Here is a 13,672-nt window from a genome sequence, read left to right on the forward strand (position 1 = left end):
GAACTTCAAGACTCGAAGAGGTAATTTAGCCATTTAAATCAGCTGTGTTGGACCAAGGAGATATCTAAAACCTGCAGGACACCGGCCCTCGAGGCCTGGAGTTGCCCACCCCTGATCTAAGCTGTTCAATTCAGCAACCAAACCACACATTTACATGGTTATGCAGTGGGAAAAAATGTAATTAAATTTAAAAAACAAAACACCCCACCCCCCACCCCACCCACACGCACACACACAAATGTATAACCTGCTTAGTCTGCGCAGATTCTGATTCCCAATCAGGATGGTCAGCCCCTGCAGTGAATTTTTGTTTTAGGTGTACGTTATGGTGCTGAAATTGTCACGGTTCTGGGTCAGTGTTGACCCAGCATTTTGAGTTTCTTATATTTTGGTCTATTTTTGCATTATGGATTATTTTCTGATGTTCTGGTGCTTTGTTTATTATTATCATTATAGATCTGTTTCAGTTATTCTTGGTGAGGTATCAGTTCTTAGGTTTTGGGTTCTCATGTGTATTGCAGTTTCTGTTCAGTGTCTAGTCTGTCTCTGTGTCATGTCTGCATCTTTGTTTAGTGGTTTCTTGTTTCCTGTCTTATTGTGAAAGTCTTTGTCTTATGTTAGTGTGTGCAGCTTAGCTCCCCCATCTCGTTAGCCCTGATCTCCCCCAGCTGTGTCTCCCTTCTGTTACCCATTCCCTGATTACCACCCTGTGTATATTAGCCCTGTGTTGTCCTCAACCCAGTGTCATGTCGTACCATCAGATTATGCCTGTGTGTTTTTTGGTCTCAGTGTTCAGTCCTCACTTCATGTTTTGTTTTCTTGCCAGCAATAAAGCTGAGGTTTTTGAGTTGCATTCCGTTTTCCGAGTCCTGCATTTGGATCCTCATCTCTGCCTGCCCGCACACAGAGCCCTGACAGAAATTTCATTTATAACCTTTTGCACATTGTATTAAGCAGCCAAAAACATGCAAATAAACTGTTATATAATAAGCACTTTGATGGATTCTTGTCTTTCTTTGGAGACATTAGATTTACATGTAACCTAGAAGACAGGGAAATTATGAAGCTATTGAGTTATGTTATGATTATTCATTTGTCAGTTATTATATACTGTACAAAACCAGTGTATTGGAGATAGACATCTTTATCTAAACAGGGACTGAAACAAGCCACCTGTGGGTTACCAGTGACAGGTGCTCTAAACCTCTGATCTTTGTCTCACCCAGATTTTTTTCTTCTCCACCCAAACACATAGCAGTCCCGATTTTTCTGCAACTAATAGGTGACACATTTTGGTCAAAATGAGGTTGCAGCTTAAATTCATGTCGTAATAAATGTGGTCAAATCAGATGTCATGATGTTAATTTTTAGGTGGAGCCTCCTGTCATGCCCCATAAATCAGTTTATCTGTGATGAGAAACACATCGCTTTTCACTCATCTCTGAAATGCCTTCGATAAAGGACTTTTATTTGACTTGTGAAACGACTAATGAAGACGGTAGTTATTCTGAAGGAGATACTATAGTGGGCACAGTTAATTTCAAACTGACAACAAATGTCAGCATTAATACCCTCACCGTAAAAGCCAAAGGAGACGCAAAGACAAAATGGACAGAAGACATAGGAGATTATCTAATGACTGTCACTTCAAAAAAGAGACATTTCAAAGTGAAGGATTACTTAATTGGTGTAACACTTAAAGGTAAGAGGTTTTACTCTCACCTTTAAAATCTGGCGAGGTTGTTGTTTTTTGTAGAATTTTATAATAAAAGCAGTTGCCCATGAAGTTAAGCGTATATGGAAATAAAGATTTGTACTGAAACAATAAGAACAACAAAAATGTTTAAATATTAAAATAATGTTAATTATAATAAATAAAGTGAGATATAAAGTAATGAAAACTAATGAAAACTGATTAAACCGTGCATCCTTTTTGAGATTTGATCCATTTTGAATTTAAACAAAAATAGTACAGTGTAGTAAAAAAGTACAATTGAATATCATAAAATCCATCAATCACAACAGCAAAAAGTATAAAGGTGTAAAAAGAGAAGTCACTCCATAATTTGGCCCACAACCAAAAAAGTTATGTTTTGTGTTTTCTTGCTCCCAAAGACACATGTGTTAGGACAGCTGGTTATTCTAAATTGGCCATGGATGTGAGGAAGATGAAATGTAAGGAATAAAGTGCAGTATGAATGCATGATTACAATTTGACTTGTACTCAAAACCTCTTTTAGCAGTCAATAAAAGTAGACAAGCACTACATAAATGAAGGTATGTGCCTATCTGTTAGTACTCATGCCTTGCACTTGCAAGCACAAGTACCAACTCTGAAAGAAAATCTAAAAATGAACACAATAAAATTAATTGATTCTGAGCTTGTTAGAATAGAATAGAATAGAATAGAATAGAATTCAACTTTATTGTCATTGCACATGCACAGGTACAGGGCAACGAAATGCAGTTTGCATCCATCCAGAAGTGCTTTAGTGATATAGGTATATTACAATATATATTAGCAATAGTATAGATATGTAAGTATATTACAGAAATGGGTCTATTATGGTATGTTATAATGTACACGGTATGAAGTATGTTGTGAATATTCTATAACTAAGTATGTACAGGCTGTAGTGAGTACAAGCTATGTACAGGCTATGAACAGGATACAAATATGAAAAACTATACAGAATATGAAATAAATAACTTTACAGAAATCTGAGATATACAGCTATACAGAAATGGGAACTATGCAAGTTGTAAACAGTTGTAGGATTAAAGATTATTGAATGTACAGAATGATTATTTACACAGAGCTATACAGTAGTGCAGTTAAGATAAGTGAGGGTGTAGATAGTTTCTACAGAGGCTATATAAAGTGCTAGTGGTTGTGAGTGGTGGTTCAGTCCATGTTATTATTATGTGTTTGAGGGTACAGTTGTCCATTGTGGGGGTGTGTATGTTCAGTCCATGAGTTTAACGTGGGTCAGATGTCAGGAGGCAGAGTTCAGGAGTCTGACAGCTGTGGGGAAGAAGCTGTTCCGGTACCTGGTGGTCTTAGTCCGGAGGCTCCTGTGGCGCCTCCCAGAGGGCAGGAGGGTGAAGAGTCCATGTGATGGGTGACTGGGGTCTTTGATGATTTTCCCAGCCCTTTTCAGACACCGCTTCCTGTAGATATCTTTTATGGCAGGAAGTGGTGCTCCGGCGATGCGCTGGGCAGTTTTCACGACCCTCTGCAACGCCTTCCGGTCCGAGGCAGAGCAGTTCCCGTACCAGACTGTTATACAGTTGGTCAGGATGCTCTCGATGGTGCAGCGATAGAAGTTCACCAGGATGTCTGAGGACAGGTGGTTCTTCCTCAGAGTCCTCAAGAAGAAGAGGCGCTGGTGAGCCTTCTTGACCAGCTTGGAGCAGTTGGTCGTCCAGGTGAGATCCTCGGAGATGTGGACTCCCAGGAACTTGAAGCTGCTCACACGCTCCACAGCCGTCCCCTTAATGTGGATGGGTGGATGTGGGTCAGCATTCCTCCTGTAGTCCACGATGAGCTCCTTGGTCTTCTCGGTGTTAAGCAGCAGGTTGTTTGTGTCGCACCACTCAGCCAGACGATCCACCTCCTCCCTGTAGGCGGCCTCATCGTTGTCACTGATGAGACCAATCACCGTGGTGTCATCTGCAAACTTAATGATGGTGTTGGAACCATCAGCAGGTCTGCAGTCGTGGGTGAAGAGGGAGTAGAGGAAAGGGCTCATCACACAGCCTTGTGGTACACCGGTGTTCATTGTGATGGTAGATGAGCAGCGGTTATCCAGCCGGACATGTTGGGGGCGGTTGGTCAGGAAGTCCAGTAACCATTTGCAGATGAGGGAACTGATGCCCAGGTCTGTCAGTTTCCTGATGAGTTGTGAGGGGTGGATTGTATTGAACGCTGAACTGAAGTCTATAAACAGCATTCTGGCGTAGGTGTTGTTGTTGTCCAGGTGTGAGAGGACAGAGTGCAGTGCGATGGAGACTGCATCCTCTGTGCTCCTGTTCTGGCGGTATGCGAATTGGTGGGGGTCCAGGGTGGGGGGGAGACAGGATTTGAAGTGTGCTAGGACCAGCTGCTCTAAGCACTTAGTGATGATGGGGGTGAGTGCTACTGGGCGGTAGTCATTGAGGCAAGATGGGTTGGAGTTTTTGGGTATCGGGACGATGGAGGTGGATTTGAAGCAGGCCGGTACCACAGCGTGGGCCAAGGACAGATTGAATATGTCTGTGAGCACTCCTGCAAGCTCCCCAGAACACGCTCTGAGAACACGCCCGGGGATGCCATCGGGACCTGCAGCCTTGTGGACATTGATCCTGCTCAGCACCGCTCCTACATCGGTGGGGGAGAGAGTCAGAGGTTGGTGGTCTGGCGTCATGTCTGCTTTGGTTGTGGTTGTGGGGTTCCCTCGCTCAAAACGAGCATAAAAGTTGTTGAGCTCGTTGAGGAAGGAGACATCAGAGGATGCGGGGGAGGGTTTGGTGGTCCTGTAGTCTGTAATGGTCTGGAGTCCTTGCCACATGCGTCGGGGGTTGGAGTTGGAGAAGTGTTCTTCTACCTTCTTTTTATAATGGTGTTTGGCTTTTTTGATGCCCTTCTTTAGATTAGCCCTGGCTGTGCTGTAGGCGTGTGCATCTCCTGACCTAAAGGCGGTGTTGCGGGCCTTCAGGAGGAGACGAACATCCCGGTTCATCCAAGGCTTCTGGTTGGGGTACATGGTGATCCGTTTCTGGGTGGTGACACTGTCTGTGGTTTCGGAGATGTAATCCAGTACAGATGAGGCGTACTGGTCCAGGTCTGTGTGGGTGAACATATTCCAGTCTGTGTTTTTAAATCTGTCCTGGAGCACTGCGTCTGTCCCCTCTGGCCACACTTTAATTGTCCTGTCCTAATTGTTGATCTCAAGACAGATGAAAAGAGAGTTTGTAGGTTCACAAGATTATGGATGCCATTTTAGGGAGCTGAGGAAACATGCAAGTACCACAAATATGCAATTATTCCTAACACTGCTTTAAATGCACGGACTAGTTTCCAAGAAGCACATTTTGTACCTGCATGTTTGTTGTGATTATTTTTTAATTAATGATAAAACGTGAGGGCAATTTTTAATGGTTGCAATGTTTGTAAATGGTTATAATAAATTCCAAAAGTTCCAGTACTGTCTTCCCATTTTCACTTATATTTAATTAATTATGACTGTTATAATTTCATGTCTTACATGACACATGACATGCTATTCTGTGACAGCAAATGTTTTTCCTCTAAAAATGAGTGTTAAAAAACATTAAAAAAATACACTCTTCCTGCTCTCTGAAACATTAACTAAGGATTAATCATCCATTTATTAATGTCAGACAAGCTATTTATAGATTGTAAATTTATCTGTAGTGTAGTTTGTTGGAAACACTTAAGAGGTCATTCTTGACCTTGGTCAGTTTTGACTCTTAAATACTGTGAAAGCATGAAATATGAACTGTATGTAAGGGTTAACTTGTATTTTGTAGTTACTCGAATAGTGTTGCAGATATAAACAAAACACTACATTCAAAGAATATGTATGTAAATATTAATGATCAGCAGTAAACTGTAAATATAGTTGTATGTCTTTTAAGAAGCTGACATTTTTAAAAGTGTTTAGCTTTATCTTGCAGGGACTTCACTTCCCAAAGGGGTCCACACTTTTGAATTCAGGCTCAAACTCCCAGAGGGGTAAGTGGGAATTTAATATTCATTAACATTTTATCTTCTTTTTTTGGCAAATGTACACTTTCCACACTGGTTTTGTTTTACAGGAGCATGCCTTCATCCTTCAAGGTGGAAAATGGAAAAATTGTGTACATGTTTGAAGCAAAGATATCCAAGAGCTGGTGGTGGCCTTCTAAAGTTAAACGAGAGATCAACTTCATTTCCAAGACATTTCAGAAGTTTTGGGAAGGGATGGTAAACACTGCACTGATAAGTGTTAGAAATGTAACGTGTGCTAAATGAAAAGTGTTTGGTATAAAAGAAATCACATTAAAAATCACAGGCAATAAATCATAAAAATCTTCTCTGTCGATGTGGTTTTTCATAGAGTCCACAATCTGGTACAGTGAGTAAAAACATAGGTGGGCTCTCCCGGGGATGGGTCCAAATGTCTGCTACCATTGAGAGGAATGTTTGCACTCCAGGTAAAATAAAGGTTCAAGTTGCACGGCAAATATTGATAGATTTAAAAATGCAGTTCGATGTTCTGATTTGATTTTGACAGGTGAAACTTTATCTGTTGTTGCCAAAATCTGCAACTCCTCTTCAAAGAACACGAGGCCCAAATTCAAGCTTGAACAAAATACAGTGTACCGCAGCAAGTACCACACTAAGAACTCACTGATAATTCTGTTCAAAGAGGTCGGGGCCACTGTCAGTCCAAACTCAGAGCAAACTGTCTCCTGCCAGTTGAAGATTCCTGATGATGCCATCTCCACTATCCATAACTGTGAAATCATCTCAGTTGAATATTACATAAAGGTATTAAACAATTTCTTGGTGACATCACATCCCCTCAGAAATAAAACTGCATTTTTTGTAAACATGTGTGAATAAATATGCTACATGTGAAATGTGTGTCTGAACTATGTATTAATTAGAACACATAATAATAATTCTTTACAAGTTTCTCAATCTCTGACTGTTTCCCAGGTGTATCTGGACATTAGCTTTGCCGTTGACCCAGAGGTGGTGCTTTCACTGGTCATCGTTCCTTCCAGATTTGCAGCCATTCAGCCTGGTGAGGCTGTGGGGGCTTACCCACCTGGGAAAAGGGCGCAGACATAACGAGCTGGGGAAACCATGGAATAAAACACAAGGAAAAGAAACTAGGCATAGGAACTCACAGATACAGGACGGGGGCACAGGGGGTAAAGACACGGGGGGAAATCTAATAAACTAAACTGAACAACCGAGGAACCATGGAATAAATAATGAACAAAATACAAAAACACAAGAAAACTAAGAATGCTGGGTCAAAATGACCCAGGACAATGACATTTATTGAGTGTATGCAGGGTAAATTAAAAGAGTAATCTGACATGTTTAATTATAGAAATGTCCAGTAATAGTTGCAACTTTTTATATATTTTGCATATTTTTATTTTGAAAAGTTGTGACTTCCTACTACAGTTTCCTAAACAAAGCAATTATCAACACCTGCTTACTCTGTATAAAAGATGATGTGCCAGCAGCAGAGAAAGGGGAAGCATCAAAATGGAAAGAACTGACGGATGCTGGGGGAACTGGTGTGGCATGGGCATGGGCATGGGGAAGGCATTCCCCAGTGAGACACAACAGTTAAAAGACTGGTTGCTGTGATGGGTTCCAAAGCATTTGTCTTAAGACCCCTGCACCTGTGCACTTAATGTACAACAATGGACTGCTAGCTTGATTTTATTTTTTGCTGTTTTTAACTGCCTTCGGCTTTTTCTGAAATTATAAATAAATCAAATGTTTTTAACTGCTACACTGTGTTTTTGTACTCTTTGGCTACCATCCCTTTCTGTTAGCAGCTTTACTCACTGGACTTATTCGAAGAACTGACACAGTGAAAGGTCGGTGACTGATTAAGGAATCATTAGGAGGCAACAATACAATATAAATACACACACAGTACCCCAGTAAACACCAGTGAAGAAGAACACGCAGCACAGATAGAGAGAGGGCTAAGCAGAGCAAGGAACAAGTTGGCAAGGGAGACCAGAGAGGCAGGTGAAGATAGGACAAGCTGAGAATACTCATGCTGTATTGCTGAGACGGTTTCAAAAATAAAGTACTTCCCCTGAGAGACGATTATGGCTTCTTTCTCTCTCCATTTAGGTGTCAATGTTTTTGAGGAGGTTTATGTATTTATTCTGTTATTAATCTGATTGCAAATACATTTTCCTAATCGCTACTCTGGTCTCTGTACTCCTTGGTTGCCTTTCCTTTATTTAGCTGCTACCGATTAAAAAACGGTGTGTTAAAAAAAAAAAAAACTTTTATACACCTCTCCCTCTTTTTCACATTACACAGACAGCCGTTTCTCGGAAAGGCAGCGGTGTTCACTTAAGTTGTTCATCTGGGTTCAGAGCAGCGACCAAACCGCACGCACACATGGTAAGGCTGCTCACACAAATCACACAAGTGTATAACCTACTTTTCCCTCATTTACGTATTTTTTGACTTGCAAATGTGGATGACCAAACTCTGCAGTGAAGTTTTACTTTAGATGTGCATTATGGTGTTGAAATTGCACTTATATGCTTGCTTACAATTCTTGAATGAGCAGCAATAACGTAAATAAGCTCTTATGTAACGAGCACGTTATTTATTTTTATTGAAGACATATTTACATGTACCCTAAACTACAGGAGGGAGTATTAACAGATTGTTGAGTAGTGTTATGGTTATTTATTTATTTTTTGTCAGCGATCATATACAAACACAGTCTTCTTAGCGAGATGTATGAATCTTTCAGTATGACCGTGACTTCGATTTAACGAGTTCATGTTCAGCACTATTCAGTAGGCTAGTCTATTTGCTAAACTACGTAAATTGCAATACGTTTTCAAATGTTTCATTATACTGTATATCATACTTAAATCAATGCGTGGAGCATCTCATCTCTTAACTTTTGTTATTATCTGAAATCATAAGTCACGATGTCACTCTTTAGGCGGAGCCTCCCGTCATGCACCTTAAATCGGTCTATCGGTGCTAAGAAACGCATCGTCTTCAACTCAGCTCGGAAATGTCCTCGATGAAGGACTTAAACGTGACCTTTGAAGCTATCAACGAAGACGGTAGTTATTCTGAAGGAGATACTATAGTGGGCAGTGTTAGTTTCAGGCTGACAAAAGAGGTTAAAGTTAAGAGCCTTTCTGTAAAAGCCAAAGGAGACGTCAAGGCAGAATGGACAGAAGGAACAGGATATTTCCAGATTACCCACACTGCAAAAAGGAGATATTTTAAAGTGAAGGAGTACTTAATTGCAAGAAATGGTAAAGGAAGAATGCAAGGGTTAAATTGTGCAGCCGACATAAAGAAAACACTACATTTAAGGAATATAACCTGGCTTCAATGATCAGCAGTAAATTGTAAGTATATCACTGTAGCTCTGTGACAAAGCCGACATTTGCTGACCGTTTCTTGCAGGCACTGTACTTCCCAAAGGGGTCCACACGTTTAGGTTCGGGCTCAAAATCCCAGAGGGGTAAGTGGGAATTTGAATTATTAATACTGTCATACGATGCTTTGGCAAATGCATACATTTCCCACTGGTTTTGTTTACAGGAGCATGCCTTCATCCTTCAAGGGGGTATATGGAAAAATTGTGTACATGTTTGAAGCAAAGATGTCCAGGAGCTGGTGGTGGCCTTCTAAAGTTAAAAAGAAGATCAACTTCATTTCCAAGACGTTTCAACAGTTTTGGGAAGTGATGGTAAACACTGCACTGATACGTGCTATAAATGTGATATTTGGAAAGTGCTTTGTGAAAAAACTCACATTAAAAATCACACGCATTAAATTGTAAACATGTTTGTCTATGTGGTCTGTCATAGCATCCACAATCTGGTACAGTGAGTAAAAACATAGGTGGGCTCTCCCAGGGACGGGTCCAAATGTCTGCTACCACTGACAGGAATGTTTGCACTCCAGGTACAGTAACTTCACGCTGCGCAGCGAGTGTTGATAGATTTAAAAATGCAGTTTAATGTTCTGATTTGATTTTTACAGGTGAAACTATATCTGTTGTTGCCAAAATCTGCAACTCCTCTTCCAAGAACACGAGGCCCAAATTCAAACTTGAACAAAAAACAGTATTTCGCTGCAATGAGTCTACTAAGAAGTGGGTGATGAATCTGTTCAAAGAGGTCGGGGAAACTATCAGTCCAAACTCAGAGCGAACTGTCTCCTGCCAGTTGAAGATTCCTGATGATGCCATCTCCACTATCCATAACTGTGAAATCATCTCAGTTGAATATTACATAAAGGTATGAAACAATTTCTTGGTGACATCACATCCCCTCAGAAATAAAACTGCTTTGTTTCTAAACATGTGTGAATAAATATGCTACACGGGAAATGTGTGTCTCAACTATGTATTAATTAGAACAGATAATAATAATTCTTTACAAGTTTCTCAATTTCTGACTGTTTCCCAGGTGTATCTGGACATTAGCTTTGCCTTTGACCCAGAGGTGGTGTTTCCACTGGTCATCGTTCCTTCCAGATGTGCAGCCATTCAGCCTGGTGAGGCTGTGGGGCCTCACCCACCTGGGACAACTGTGGTCACAAGTTAAAGCAACTTCGCTTCCCCTGCCTTCCACACTGGATTTGGCTCTGAGCCCAAAGTGTCAGGTCACTACCCCACCCCAGATGCTACTCAGCATGATAATATAACAAGTGGCAATTCTAACTAGTGGTCACACGGTGCTACTGCACAGGGGATTTCAGCTCCAGTTTTTAAAGCACCTTTAATGCAACATCCAGGTCCTACTCTGACTACTTTTCTACAGGGGGAACAACCTCCATTATATACGTCCATTTACCAGCATCAAAATGAAACACTGTGAGTGTAAGTGAATGGGCCAAATATTAATAGCAGGGGACACCTCAAAAGTCACAGTTGGGTATGGGTTAAACAGGGTTCAGAAGGCAGAATCATAAAGCTGCCCCCTTCTTGTTGATGATCAACTGGCAGGACAGAAGAGGCCTTCCAGCTGTTGTCCCACAAAGGAATTAAATGTGTTATACAAAAACTGTGTTTTTAATATTTAATATTTTGGAGGGAAAATAAGACTAACTGGACAAATCATGAATGTGTTCAGTTGCAGAAAGTTTCTATGTCCTATACCCTATTTAGACGTAGCTGGCCATATACTATACCAAGTAATCAGAGCTGTACCCCAAAACTGTGACTTTTAAAGGGCCTGAAAAATGGGACTGGGGGTTAAATCATGTGACTGAGCAGTTTTCACCTCTTGATATCAGTAGGGTAACCAGAGACACAAGAAGTGACAGAACAAACAATAAGAGAAGTAAGTGATTTTCCTTTAGTCAGTCTTCTACTCTCTATACTCCACATAACAATTTGTTTAACAACAGACATGTTTTTAATTATAGATCACATTTTTATATTTGTTATTATAATTTTGCTTGTTTTTTCAGTGTTTTGAAAACTGGAATGTAAATGCATTGTCTGTTGTTTTAAATATATATAAAAAACAATGTCACATATAATTTGTGTTTATGCTTAGAGATTTGAGGTGAAAGGTCTGTTTAGCAGTGTTATCCTTAGGAGTATGCTGCACTTTACTTTGAAAAATATTGAATTGTTTATGTTGTTCTATGTATGGTGGCATATCAAATTCTTGAGGCAAAACACTTAGCATTACTCCTAGCTTATGGTTTTCGTGATGACCAACATGGTCTCTGTTAAACTACTTACTGTTTTATACTGCAATGCCTTCACTGTCAGCTGAAACAGACTCAGAAGCACTTTTCACATCTGATTACTGTCAATGGGAAGCTTTTGTTTTGAAAAATTGCTGATAAAATCTTATAACTGAGAGCTTTCATTATTAAAATTAGATGTTTCTGAGCACTGTGATCATAGCATGACAGCATCTTGATAACATCCAATAAAATAACTTGATGGATGGTTAAAGGAATAAACTGCCACCAGGTGAATGTCTAAACTTGGATGTATGTGTCACAGTGCTATCAAAGGGATAGAGGGTCATTCCTCAACCTGCACAGCAGCTGCAATGTAATGTGTTATCGTAATGTACATGAAACAAAGAAGCTTTATAGAAGGTTTTTGGTTATAATATAATGATTACTTATTAGTCAAAGCTGAAAAAATCAAGAGTAAAGCCTCTAATATATTGTAGAAAATCAGCGGTTGCCTTCTGTGGTAAAACAGTTATTTCCTAAGATGAATTGGAACAAATTGGAATATTAAAACATTATGAAAATGCAAACGGTTAATTGGATTTTTTGATGAATCCAGGGGGACAAACACATTTTGGCTGTGTGTGATGAGAGAAGAGATTGGTTTGCCCTGAGCAATAGTATAGCAAGTTGCCATAGATAAACGCTGGACTTACGAAGATTGTAGCATAAAGGTGAGATATATTGCTTTTAAGAGCTTTGAACAGTGGTGATGACCATTTTTACCGCACACAACATGTCAGTAACACTCTGCCATTATATGCACAATTTAACCAAGCAGGGGCGTGGGGAGGGAGAGAGCGAGCGAGCATGGAAAAAACATCTCGCCAGCACAAAAGTAGCTACGATAGGTAACAGAGAACTGCACAAGAGTTTAGACTCAGAATAAAAACACTGTAAAGAACGTTTTGACTCATCTACACATGTTAGAGCAGGTCGGTCATTGTGAGTGCTTGCATTTATTTATGTCCTTCCGTTTTTGCTCTGAGCTCATAGTTTTCCACTGCTGCCTCTTTGGGAGATGCACCAATGTGTTTTCTCACACCTCTGTGTGTTTATACATTTCATCATACAAAAGTGGTAAGTGTGGTCAGAGATTTAGGGGGCAGGTTGTTCTACTTTCCATTGTTTGCCTCACTTTTAACACATTTAGGAAGAGTGTTACCTTTTCCATTAAAGACGATCACTGATTTGTTAAGACATTGTTTTTTCTTTTCTTTTCTCCACTTCCAACGAGAGTTACACTAGGTAATAATGTCAAGAATAATGCTACATACTACTTTTATAACATACGTTACGCCCTACTGTGGGAACTATTTAAGAAAAACCATCAAAAAACCACTGAATGCCCACACGTCAACTTGCCCTACATGCGATGCATGCAAGGAGCAGTTAGGAAACCACAATAACTTACCGCAGCATTTCATCTCCTGTGGGGAAACAAAAAACAAGGTTAGGTCACACTACAGACTGACAGTTGGTTCCCATCTATTGAGCGATACTAACCAGTATAAATACTAAAAACAGCCAGGCAGTCTGAAGCAGCAGTCTGGTGTGAAAATCAGAAAACTGGAATATATTTATAAAAACAATCACAAAGCTCACAGGGGGTATTCCTCCTGCTTTACCAAACTTTACCAAAACTGTCCTAAAGATTAAACACAGCGCTCAATACTAAGCACCATATTGACTCAGACCTAACACTGTTATCTTTGCCCTACCTCTTTAGCAATGGACCACTCTAGTCCAGTCACGCCACCAATCTCAACAAAGGATTTCCATCAAATACTGACACCTCAAATTAAGAAATCCTAACTGCTTGCACTCGCCTATGGGTAGCGCTAACTCCTAGATTCCAGCTCTCACACAACTAATTAATTAATAATCTACTTACAATTTTATCTGTTGGAAATCCACCACTAGATGGAGACAAATAGGTGAGAAAAAGCAAATGTTTGTAGAGGATGCTGAGTATTTTTTTATTTAGCCTCAGAGCTTTGTGAAAGTGAGTAACTTGTATGTAAATGAGGAAATATATGTACAACAATCAGAGCTTAGAGAAGGATAATATATAGTTTCAAATGTGGGCTGCGTAAAATGATGTGTTTCTTAGTCTGTATATGCATGCAGAAATGAGTTTTGTATGTGACTCACATATTTATTATATGCATGACTAGG

The 13,672-nt window shown here is 40.1% G+C and overlaps 2 protein-coding genes across 2 annotated transcripts; both read left to right on the plus strand.

Annotated features, from left to right (window-relative positions):
* Positions 1-1,446: 1,446 nt before the first annotated feature.
* LOC308403926 (arrestin domain-containing protein 3-like) lies at positions 1,447-6,841 on the plus strand (the record flags this gene model as incomplete). The annotated part of the gene is made up of 6 exons (XM_080893717.1): positions 1,447-1,702; positions 5,680-5,737; positions 5,821-5,968; positions 6,102-6,198; positions 6,279-6,535; positions 6,707-6,841. The coding sequence occupies 6 exons, from the start codon at positions 1,447-1,449 to the stop codon at positions 6,839-6,841; spliced, it is 951 nt and encodes a 316-aa protein (XP_080749843.1).
* Positions 6,842-8,789: 1,948 nt separating this feature from the next.
* Positions 8,790-10,341, plus strand: LOC308403927 (arrestin domain-containing protein 3-like; the record flags this gene model as incomplete). The annotated part of the gene is made up of 6 exons (XM_080893718.1): positions 8,790-9,039; positions 9,194-9,251; positions 9,332-9,479; positions 9,601-9,697; positions 9,776-10,032; positions 10,204-10,341. The coding sequence occupies 6 exons, from the start codon at positions 8,790-8,792 to the stop codon at positions 10,339-10,341; spliced, it is 948 nt and encodes a 315-aa protein (XP_080749844.1).
* Between the last annotated feature and the right edge of the window lie 3,331 nt (positions 10,342-13,672).

Source organism: Rhamphochromis sp. 'chilingali', assembly GCF_963969265.1.
Source record: "Rhamphochromis sp. 'chilingali' genome assembly, chromosome: 10".
In the NCBI taxonomy this organism is placed as follows: Eukaryota; Metazoa; Chordata; class Actinopteri; order Cichliformes; family Cichlidae; genus Rhamphochromis; species Rhamphochromis sp. 'chilingali'.